This window comes from Cibotium barometz, chromosome 23 (assembly GCF_041138505.1).
Source record: "Cibotium barometz isolate CiBa-2024 chromosome 23, ASM4113850v1, whole genome shotgun sequence".
NCBI classification, from domain to species: domain Eukaryota; kingdom Viridiplantae; phylum Streptophyta; class Polypodiopsida; order Cyatheales; family Cibotiaceae; genus Cibotium; species Cibotium barometz.
The window spans coordinates 25725142-25737481 of record NC_141068.1 but is presented as its reverse complement, the minus strand read 5'-3'; the positions used below and the strand labels follow the sequence as shown (position 1 = coordinate 25737481).

The 12340-nt window shown below is 46.0% G+C and overlaps 1 protein-coding gene across 2 annotated transcripts in view; it reads right to left on the bottom strand.

Moving 5' to 3' along the window:
- Positions 1 to 11937, bottom strand: part of LOC147625787 (hyperosmolality-gated Ca2+ permeable channel 2.3-like) — a 106135-nt gene extending 94198 nt beyond the window's left edge. For both annotated transcript variants that reach the window (XM_086817355.1, XM_086817356.1), the window contains exon 1: positions 11241 to 11937. In XM_086817355.1, coding sequence (XP_086673481.1) covers positions 11241 to 11539 — 299 coding nt within the window. In that variant the 5' untranslated portion in view covers positions 11540 to 11937. The remainder of the gene's footprint in view (positions 1 to 11240) is intronic.
- Positions 11938 to 12340: the final 403 nt, after the last annotated feature.

Genomic DNA, 12340 nt, shown 5'->3' with positions numbered 1-12340 from the left:
TCTGCCTCTTATCATGCCCATATATCTGCTGATAAGGATAAGGATGTCCATGAGCATCAGGATTGACGGATGCATGCAATGGGCTAAGGGCTGAGTATGTATGAGTCTATGCTGCTAGTCGGTTGATAGAAGCTGTTGTCAGTAAGATAAAAATGCTCACGACTACAGATTTTCAGCATTAAATGATGTTCTTTTTCCACACGTGTGCTCATTGCTACTGGCAGACTGCTGCTAGTACTGGTCGATCACTATGCAAGGCTCTTGTAGTGCTGTCGACTGGCTATTAGCCCTTTGTATGCCATCTCTAGAGTGGCCTATGGTAACCCACAAGCCAAAGGCTCATAGGCTGGCCCCCTCAAGGGCTGGCCTAGAGCCTTTATCCCTTTGCTAAGCATGTTCCTAAAAGCTTGTATATGCATACAATGACTAATATGTTTGACTGTTCTACAAGTGGGTTAAGTGACAGACACAAGACACCTAATGCCTATGTAGCTCATGCCTGACATGTCCTTGGACTAGGGCTCACCATGGGGTCACGGCATTCCTAAAAAGGGGTACTACTTCTATACAAGTATAGCACTAATTAGCCAGTGTGTGACACTGCACCTCAGTGCTAATAGAGTGTGCACAAAGCGAAAGCAAAGGGAGCACTAGAATGTGCTGAACTAAGAGTGCAAGAGAGAGAGAGAGAGAGAGAGAGAGAGAGAGAGAGAGTCTACTAAAGACCCGATCGGCCTATGAGACCAAAGTGATACAATAATGTCCATGGCATATCTCATCATGGAATGGAAAATAAAACAAAAAGTAAACATAAATATAGCTATCTCACTGGGGTGATACAAAACAGTCCATGGAAACTCATCATGGAATACTAAGAACACAAAAACATGGGAGCAACATCAGCTCCGAGTAGATGGTATACCACTCTCCAAAATGTCAAGCATGGGACTGACGAGTATGGCCGAGAGGTCTCCCTCAGCTATATCACGTGGAAAGGTAGGTAGCTTGATGGCGGTGGAGCATGTCCTGGATCTGGAGCTGATGAGGTGATCGTGGCCAACGGGAGGGTCGAGGGCGTCGGGCGCGCTAGAGTGCAGAGGCTCGGTCCAAGGTAACTCCTCTCGGGCGAGATAGGCCCCGAGCAGCTCGTGGAGGGTCCACAAGATCCACTATGTCAATGTCCTCCACCTCCTGGGTCCGGAAGAAACTGGTGATGGTTGGCTACCGAGGGAGGGGGTGGCTACCGAGGGAGGGGGAGGGGTGGCTGGGGCCTGTGTCTCAAGAAGGTGTCCCTGTGTCTACGGAGCTCAAGCAGGAAGAGGCCCAGGCAACACTGGTTCTCGAAGTCAATGATCCTGGAGAGTGGACCGAATCCCTCACAAAATAGACAGTGAAACCTCCCGCGGATCTCATAGTATACTGGGCAACGGCATATGTAATGCTCCACCGTCTCAACCTCTGTGTGGCATAGTCGGCAGATCCTCTCCTCTCTGGGTGTCCGTATGAGAGAGAGAGAGAGAGAGAGAGAGAGATGAAGCCAAAAAGCTGAATATACTACAATGAATACAATCCCGAGCAAGAGAGCTTGTAGGCTCACAAGTGAAGGATACAAAAGGAGGCAAGCGTGTCAACACAAGAACCACACAACAACAATAATGAACATGAGAATGGGAGAGGCCAGCCCACGTATATATAGGTATGGGGTTGGCCAATAGGAGCTGGCTGATTGGTCATCAGGAACCCGACCTGGAAAAAACCCAAAAAAAAGGTGAAAAATAAGGGTGGCATGCCCACAATCAAGGGCCATAAAAAGTCAACAAATATCATTCGAATGAGAATGAGAATCCACAGCTGAAGGTGTAACAGAAGCAGGGGGAGGAGGAAGAGGAAGAGGAAGCTCACCACCCCCCTCTGATGCAGGAGTCTCATCGAACACCACATCCCACCTAGCACAACAACTTTGCCGGCCTACTGATCATAAAGCCGATATGATTTGGACACAAAACTATATCCAAGAAAAGTCAAATACTAAGATTTCAAGTCCAACTTAGAGTGATGCTCCTTGGGCACATGTACATACGCCAAACAACCAAATACCCGCAAATGAACAACAAAGGGCTTCTCACCATGGAAAGCCTCATATGGAGTTTTATTTGGAAGAGCAATTGTAGGAGACCTGTTTTGAATATAGAAAGCAGTAGAAGCTCCCTCAACCTAGAAACGGTGTAGTAAAGAGGAGTGCTCAAGCATAGCACGAGACATCTCCATGATAGTCCAATTCTTCCTCTCTGCAACTCCATTGTGTGATGGAGAGTATCCTGTGGTTAGTTGTCTCCAAATGCCCAAATCCTTGCAATATTACAGAAACTACTAGGATGAAAACTCACCCCCTCTGTCAGTGCTGAGAGCCTTGACTGAAGAACCGATCAATTTCTCCACCTCAGTCTTCCAATCACAAAAGTGTTGAAAGACCTCATCCTTGGTCTTTAAGAAGAAAACCCATATATATTTGGAGAAGTCATCCACCATCACAAGCACGTACAACACCTTACTCAAAGATGCGGTACTCATCGAACCACACAAGTATGCATGAACAAGAGCAAGTGATGTCAAAGATACGTGTGTCACCTCTTGCGGAAAGGCGGCTCAGTATTGCTTTCCTTGTAAGCAAGAGAAACAAACAGAAGCTCGAGCCTTGATGGTCGGTAAACCCTCGACCAACGCATCCATGCCAAAGAGCTGAAGAAGAACCATGAGAGATCAAAGCAGTCAATTTGTATAAGCCACTATCCTAGACTTCGTAAGCCAAGATGTTACCAGTGTTCTTATCATGAATAATAATTGACTGTCGAGAGAAGATCACCTCCACACCCTGAGCTGTAAGGGCACTCCCCAACAAAAGGTTATATGCTAAATCCGAAATATAAAGAACATTAGAGAAGTACCTCTTGTCATCGGAGGAGTGAAAGATGGGAATGGTGCCACGTCCATGAACTGGCATGGAAGAAGAATCACCCAACGTGATAGTGCATGTCCTGGTAGTAAAGTCCTCGAACCAAACCAAATGAGGTGTCATGTGAGCAGTAGCACCACTATCTACAATCTAAGACCTGGCACCTGAGAAGCCACAAGTGCCTGTGTACGAGAAGTATCGTCTAATAGAAGAATACCATCATCTTTCTTGGTCTGGGACACCGCTGTAGAGGTAGAGTCCTTTCCTTCATCCCGCTTCTTCTTGTAACATTGGGGCTGTTCATGACCCTTCTTGCCACAGTGGTGATACTCTACGTCCTTGTTTTTAGAAGATTTGTCTCTGTCTTTGTCGTTGTCCTTGGAGCTCTTGTCGAAACCCTCTTTCCCTTTCTTCTGTCGACTGTTCCCTTTATCTCAAGCAGCCAAAGCTCCATCAGAACCACCAAAGGTGCCGATCCACTCCTCAAAGCGAGACTCAATCTGCATAATGGCGGGAAGCACTTCCTCCTAAGTGACTGCAACAGCCCGAGGAGAAGAAACAAGCGACTGAAAATAAGCATCAAACCTCTCCGGAAGCTTGGAGAGAAGCCAACTAGCCATGTCTTGAGTAGAGATATTCTTGCCGCAAATAGCAAGCTCATCCCGGAGATCTTTCATCTTTGGGTCCCAAATACCCACCGAAGGACCCCCTTGTGTAAGCAGGAGTATTTTCTTATATTATTCTTTGGAGAATGTTGTACAATGCTCGAGTAAACAAGCGATATGCATGCCCAACGCAAGGACGAGGAAGACAGTACGTCGGAATGCCAAAATTCAGCATTAAATGCTGAAAATAGTATTTTATGCTACGACTATTGTTTTAACAACATTAAATGCTACGATTCGTTTTGGCTACCCCACAAGCCTCTGCCATGCTGACCGATTGGTGCCCTAAGGCACCTAGTGCTGGCCGACTCCAGATGGGGTACCTACTACAGGCTGCCGACTGGCTGCCTTTGGTCCCCTATGGCTTGCCTATTGCCTCTTGTGGACTGGCCCAAAGGGAAAACCTAATGCATCTAAATGCCTGCTAATGCATCACATAATGCTAAGGCTGACTTCTACATGCTTTACCTGATGAATTCTCCAAGTGGGTTAAGAGGACTGACTCTCGACGGCCCTCTATGGCTCAGAGACTGACCAACGTAGCTCGTGCCTGATGTCACCATTTGGTCCCTTCACCCATCTGGACCAATGTTTTACACACTGGGTGGAACCAAGGTGTGAACGGGGATCTTTCCACAAAAGAAAGCAACAACATTAATTGGCAAGGTTTTGGCCTGAAAGATGGCATCTCGGCAAAAGTAGCATGGGGTTTTTCATCATTAAAGAGATGAGTCAGTGTTTTCACACACTATTAACAAAGGGTTGGACATATTATTATTGGACAGGTATATGTGGACAAAAGAAGGCGCCTAGCTCCAAGCTTGGGGAGCAAGTTTGGGGAAAAGCTTAAAAGTAGCTATTTTTGGGAGCAAAGCCACTTATGGCAAAAAGGGGAAAAGCGCTGCAAATATAGCCGGACGGATTCATTGAAAAGGGGCTGGCACTCTCTCTTTTGGGCATGCGCTTACAACTTCAGCAAGCAAACAAACTCTCTCTCTCTAGTGTGCTGAATTATCCGTACAGCTGCCGCCTCCAGAAAAGCAGCCGTACAGTCGTGAGCTTTCTCCCTCTTCTTCTACGCTGGCCGTACGCTGCAAACAGAGCGGTCGGGATCTGTTCTCTCTGGCCTACAGAGTATGGCAGCCATACCACGAGCTTCCTCTTTGCGCAGGCCATACAAAGGAGCTGCAGGCAGTATAGCATACTCTCTTTCTTCTCTCTACACCGACAAGACGGGCACAACCACTGACGGGGTCTGTCCATACAGCCGTACAGGGACGGTACCAGCCCACACGTGTGAATCCCAACCGGGTTGGAATGCAGCTTTGAGGTCTGTTTCTGGACTGTCTTTGGGCATGTTGGAAGCTCTCTGCCGGTCTTGGACTTGAGTTGCTTTGCCGAAATATTGTGGAAAATATCCGGTGTTTTCACCTGCACCTTGGATATCTCTGTAAAAGAAAAGCTTCTATCTTATTAAAAGCGATACCTACAGGGGCCGGCCGTTCTGGCTCAGTGTATGTCTATTTATAGTTCTTGTGCCATCTTTTGCTGTGTGTTTTCTGTTTGAAGGCTAGAGGTGTTCCTGTCTCTTGTTCCGAGTCTTCGCCATTTGTGACAGCGGTATCAGAGCATAGGCTTTCCCATACTGATCGGGAAAGAGTAAAGATTCTTGGGAGAGACTCGGAGAATTCTTCTCTATGGACAGGACGGCACTTTTGGGGTATGACATTAAAACATTGTTCGAGAAAATGACTGTAGAGTTCTAGAAGAGTCTAGATGCCCAGAAACAGTTTTATTCAGAGCAACTGGACAAGCTTCTTGGACCATTGGCTGCATGAGAGGCTTTGCTAAGCAGATATCGGCACTACCCCTATGTTGAGAAACTTTTGTCTAGAAAGGTAGCTCAAGATCGGTCAGTTATGGACATTTTTGGAGATCTAGCACAAATGTATGCTGTGGATTCTGCAAACTTGGCGTTTCAATATCTCTGGGAAGAGGGCGACATTCAGCTACTACAGCCAAACGGTAGTCTTCTCATCCTAAAATCTCCTCAGCAATACCAAAAACGCACACCGGAGGATTTAGATGAGCAGTCATGCTATGAGAAGAAGAAACCTCGCATGTCTATTGTGACATCCCCTAACGAGCAGCAGAAGCCTGGAGATCCTCACCCCAGCATCTCTTGAGTTTGAGAAAGGAGTGACATGTCGAACAAAGCCTCGAGCTACTGTGAAACTGTGTGGGTGGCAGCCTACATGTACTGATTGCGGAGCCGAAGGTCAAATGACAGTCTTTTGCCCCCAATCCAAAGATCACGCATTATGACGATGCTGAAGCTTCTTCAGAACTTTAAATTAGTACATCTCGGCCTCACATCAAAGCATAAAATTTGTACAAGGATGCTAATTTTGCTTACACTTCAACAGTGTATTTTTGCCAGTTTCCTTTTTATCAGCTAAGTATTTTTGGCTTTGTACACGCAAGAAATAAATATATGTTCACTCTTGCATGTTTGTGCAAGAAGAAACCTCTGTCTATTGCTATGTGTTGCAGGATAGAAACTTTGAGCAATTCTGATACCTATCTTCTTTGGCCACAAAGCCACTAAACTAGTTTATGATTTCAGTATTCTATGCGATACGGAGTCATTTATCAGCAATGAGGATTTACTGGATGTTGGTGACGCTTCTATCACACTACGACTACTTGTTCCCTGTTTCTCGGGATACACTATGCTATTGGTTTCCCTATATTTGGGATACGTTGAACTTATGGAATTCGTGGACCCCTCATGGATCAAGGATTTTTCTATGGATTTCTTTCATTGGCCAAAATGCTTGTAAAACTATCTGTCGTCGTAGACATGTTTATGGAGAACCAAGTTATTTATGCCGGTGATTCATTCTCATCTTATGTTCTACACTTGAGCCCACCTTTCCTCCAAAGTGTATGTTCTAAGTACCAACATGGAGTGCATGTAGTAGAATGGACATGACGCCTTGCTGGCTGGGGACTTCCGTCTACGCCAAGGGTCATGTGATCTAGCATCTCGTTGGCAGGGGACTGTGTCTACGCCAATTGTGAATGAATTCCTTCATAGATCTGAACCCACGGAAGAGTTGGTGACTCTGTCGAGTGAGAGGAGTTGGTGACTCCATCTAGTGAGAGAAGTTGGTGACTCTGATCTCTCACTATCTAAACTCATGGGATCATGGAAGAGTGGTGACTCTATCCGGTGATATCTTGGGGAGCCTTGAGCACGGGACTAGTCAGGTCTCTTGGAGATTGGATAGCACACAGGCAGTTAACCCTGGAGGAGCAAGAGAGAGGCCTGACAGGGATCCAGGGTCGAGATAGGCTCAGCATTTACATTGACTCGGCTATCCCTCAGGAGTGGCTGATGCCTGTTGCCCAACCCCCCCTAGTGTGGATAGGAGTGTTTACCAGACACGATATCCTTGTGGCGGTCCACGGAGCAGATGGGGAGAGTGTTCTACTCACTTTTTCTGTTGGATCCTAGGGCAAACTATAGAGATTAAAGCTTCCTTTGGAGGATTTCAAAGGCTGCACTTTGCAGAGAGTGAGGGTGATCGGTTTTCGGGCACGGGAATGATACATAGATCCAACACTAGCCAAGGTGGCTAGGGAGAGACTGTGGTAGCTATGGATTGGAAGTGCCGACCTCTCACGCGGCTGCAGTGGGACCCGAGAGAGTGGAATTGGCATGCTCTGGTGGATCAGGAGGCGACTCTGGACGTCCCCTTCTTTACATATACTGCACGGCTAGGCCACAGGATCCAGATGCCTGAGATAGATGGCACACCGACAGCAGCACATTGGCAATCACAGGGCCTTTCACAGCGCTTCCTTTCAGATTTCTAGAAGAGGCTTTGGGACAGCTTTCGGCCTAGAAAGATCATACTCTTTCTCTAGTTGATGGCACACAAGAGTTTGGCGGTCAGTACTTGGCTAGCAATGGGAGGTCGGTCAGCGGCTTGTCCGTGGTGCGGCCACTACCAGGAGTTTCAGTGACATTGCCTTTGGGATTACCCAAAGGCTCAGCAGATCTAGCAGCAGATTCTCCATATCTTCGCTATGGACAAGACATCGACCCGGATCATCACTTGGAGCACTGTCGCTTGGGCCACATAGGCTAGAGCAATCAGGGCTTATAAGGAGGATGGGGGAGGGCTAGCCCTTCAGGTCTCTCACCACCGTATTGCAGCAGTACCAGTCACAGCCCCTCTTACAAGTGACCGGCGGCCAAGCTCATGCCAGAGATGGAAGATTTGCAATAGCATCACAGCCTGGCACATTTGGCGATGCAGCGAGGCCATCGAGGATACCGACACTCCGCCGGCTGAGACCATCAGGAGCATATGGCTTGATATTATTCACACCCTCTGCAGTCAGTGGGGGGAAACTACAACGAGGTTCTGACCGCATGCGGAAGTGGGGGAAAGCCTTCTTCAGACTTTGGAGGCCTGGCCCTTTTCTTATAGATAGAGGCGGTGACCCCATTTGGCATTGTAGACCACCTGTGTGGTTGTTTCCCCCCGCCCCCCCTCCCCTTGTATGAGATAGCCTTCTCCTCACAGAGCGGCCAGTCAGAGGAGAAGCATCTCTTCCCCTTTAAGCTTCCAAGAGTGTTTCCGGATGCTAATCACTCTCCTACACACTCCCAATGACTGAAATTCAGCAAAAAAGGCTCTCTTTATTGCTGTAATTTCTGGTCTTTTTGCTGAAAACCCTAATTTCAGCCCTCCTTTCTCAAGTTGAACCATAGGGGAAGCTTTCCCAAGGTTCCCTTCATCCTCTTGAAGACTTTTGTCACGAAGAAATGCGACAAATCGAAGATCTCTTCACTCCAAGGACTTCCATCGCGAAGACTTCCGCTGTCATCGACTCTACTTGCAATTGGTAAGCTTTAATGCTTAAATATGGAAGCAAGTAGCAGGACAGAGGAACCGGATTACAAGATCACATACCCTGTGTAGTGTTCTCTTGTCCTACCTGCTCTCTTGCAGATTGTTGCTACCATGTGTTGGTGAAACAATAGAGAGCAGATGGTAGGGAACATGGACACTTGAGAGGGTAGTGTGGATTGCAAGTCTACATCGATAACCACTTGTTTGCAATATTGTATTCATATGCATTGGTATGAAAATCTCGTCTGAAATGCCCATGACACTATCTACTTGATTCTCCCAAGATCAATATACTTTATTTGAGGGAGGGGTCAGCCGTTCCGGCTCATTGTGTGTCTCTTGTCAATTCAGCAATTTACTTCTTGTATTTGAGCAAGTGTCCATCAAATCTTAGTGTATTTAAGTGTATTGATTAGCATTGTGTTCAACCAAGTTATATCCAACATATGGCTTTAACCATGAGACGTGGAAGACATCATGCATAATCCAATTATCTAGCAAAATCAACTTCATGAAGACATCATTGAGCTTCTTTACAATGGGGAATGGCCCACAGCTTCGGAAAGAGAGCTTAGGACAACGCTTGGCCACTTGTTGTAACCGTTGCTTCATGATTAAGAGAAATACAAAATCTCCCTCCTTATAGTCTAGACTTGTTGGCTTGCCTAGTGTATGCTTCTTGTGCTTTAGTTAGGCACTCCTTCATGGACTCAATAATCTCTGAGAGTTTATGTGGTCTTGTTGGCCTCCAATGATGGCGACACCATCCTCGTAAGAAGTGACCAAAAACGACGACCAAATGCTCCCTCATATGGAGTCCGACCAATTATAGATAAATGAGTGTCATTAAGGATTGTTTGCACCAAAGGAAGATACTATTGCCATTTTGACTGCTTCTCATGGCAATACAATTTGAGAACATCAAAGGCCAGCTAATTGTAATTTCTGTCTAACCATCTATCTTTGGATGAAATGCAGTAGACAACCACAACTTAGTCCCAAAATTATCAAACAATGCCCTCCAAAAATGGGAAGTAGACTTGGGATCTTTGTCTGAAGTACTTGTCCGTAGTAAACCACAAACTAGATACCGAAGTCGAATAATCAAGAGAGCAATCTTCTATTGTGGCCGTCTACTGCTTGCACGGATTGAGCATGCAAAACTTACTAAACCGGTCAACAATGGTCAAACACTGTGTATTCCTAGTTCCCATAGCTGCTAGAAGAGGGACTAGGAAGTCCATACTGATGTCCTAAAAAGGTCCCTTAGAAATAGACAAAGGCTCTCCTACTTCAAATGTGAAACCTTCACTTTTTGGTAAATCTAGCATGCCTAGACATATTGGTAAGACATCTATTCTCATCTTTGGCCAATGGAATAACCACAGCTTTCCACAAAGACTCTATATGAACCCTCTTCACAAGTCTAAGAGCTTCGAGCCATCAAATCAAACCAGATCTGCTCCGTGAAAACAGTCCATAACAGTCCCAGACACAGCCATAAACAACCCCAAATCTGCCCCACAGCAGCCCACTGGAGTACCACCAGTTTTGAGGATGAGAGAGTAACTCAGAAACTGCTGCTGCCGGTCTGAGCTATAGGCGAGGAGAGAAAAATAACTCTCTAGCTGTACGGCCTGTTTTATGTCGACCAGTAGATAGAGAAGAAATAGTGCTTCTGTACCGCCACCACTGGAGCAACCAGTTAAGAGAACCTACTGTCGGCCAGTTTAAGGGCAAGATAAGAAGACAGAACAGCGCTGCTGTATGGTCTGTTCCATGCGAGAGAGAGCAAAAGAACAGCTCGCTGCTGTACGGCCAATCTTGAGAGCACGAGGAGGAGAAAACCAGCTGCCTGCCTGTACTGTGCGATAGAAGGCAAGAAAAGCAACTTGCAACTGCCAGCCAGTAATCTCCTCAATTTGTGTATCGTCTTTCGGCCCTTAACAATTGAATAGGAACATTGATGCAAAACACCAACAAAGACAGAGAGAGGAGAGAGAGAGACAGCTGTATTTTCAGTATATTATATAGTACAAAAGACTATACAAGATCTGTGGCCTTTGGCCTACCCCAAAAAGGTGACTCTATCTATGACCTAACCCCAAATACAATAACACTGCTCAGCCTTATATAGCCTTCAAACATGCTGTTGGCCTGAATATCCAGTCAGCCAGTTTGGACAACTGCCATGACTGATAAACCAGGCACTTTCACACATGTGGCTCTGTTTCTGCTGCCAAACTGTGCTTAGCCTGGTGTCTCAGCCATGTCCATGTGGCATGCACATGACAGCCCATCTTCAGCCCCTAGTGTTGCACAAAATCTTGCATCTAATCATTTTTGCATTGTGTGGTTAATTAAGTGAATAATTGAGGCCTCCAGGAAGCACGCGCTAGTTCCAGAGGTCATGTCTCCAAAAAAATATAACTAAGCTGGCATTTTATGATGAGGTTGGACCAATTTTTAAGGACTGCAAATATTTTTAAAGTTATTTATCGTTGGATCATTGTTAAATGTGACCAGATAATCTCATCTAAGGTTTTCACAAGTCGATGAACCAAGGAGGGACGCATTTTGAATATTTTTTTATTCAAGTCTCTACATCGAGCATGTCCATAGTAAGAAGAAATTAAATATTTTTTTTGAAAGAAGAAATCACAGTTTTTTTTTTTTGGAATGGAAGCCACTTACCAGAAGACAAAAATCCTGAGAAAAACTAGGGTATCAAGGCCGGTATTTGCCACGATCTCTTCATCTGAGAGCAGCCATGCTTTCTTGACCCAACCAGCAGAAGGAAGGTAATTCTCGAGGGCGAAGCGGCCGCTGCCCTTTCTATTCTTCTCGTCGCTGAGGACATGGCGGGAGAAGTAGATGTTGGCATTGGAGGGCTGTTTTCTGAACACAGAGTAGAGCGCGAAGAAGAGGACCTCAAGGGCGATGTTGATCACTGCGGAGGTGATAAGCCCTGAAACCCTAGTGGCCGCAGGCATAGCTGCTGCTGCTTCTTCTGATGTTGACGATGAAGATCCTGATTCCTGCCTGTTGTTTGTTTCCAAATTCGAAGCAATCTACATGCGAGAATAAAAGGCCTGAGTACCTTAAGCACTCAAAGGCATCAAGACATCTGCACATCACGTGTATCGTTGCTGGCAGTGACTCTGCCGCCACCTGTCACCTCGTCCTGTAGTTGCTCAATGACGTGGCCACTGCGTACTTTGCTGATGTTGCAATAGGCCCTACAAGCACACTCTCTCGCTCTCTTCCGGCTTATGGAGGAGACCAAGGCCTTCTTACATATGATAGCTTGCCTCCTCAGCTAAGCAGTAGCGCCCGCCTTGATAGGCCGTGGGTTCGAATCTACCCTACTCGCATTACAAGTTCAGTAACCAACTCTCACATCAAAAAAAAAACACTATAAAGAAAATAAACACTCATGCATAACATAAAGCTAGATTTCCAAAAAATGGACCACCGCATTGATCCACGGATGCCGGGTTGTAGATCTAGTAAGCCGCAACGTTGTAAGTAGGTCCTTTTGTATTAAATAATTTCTACTCATGTGTGTAGTATGCCTTTTCTTATTAGAGATTTTTTAGCCTCTCCTAGAACACCGTGTGGCAAAATAGTAGCCGAGCATATATCATATAAGTGTTGGAATTAGGGTTGCAGGAAAGCACACAAAGCTTGGAGAAGAAGAAGCAAGAATGCACACAACACCAAGTATTAGATTGTGTCAATGTACAAAAGATAAGTTAGCCCTAGAATGATGGGCGTATATACAAGCCGGGGGG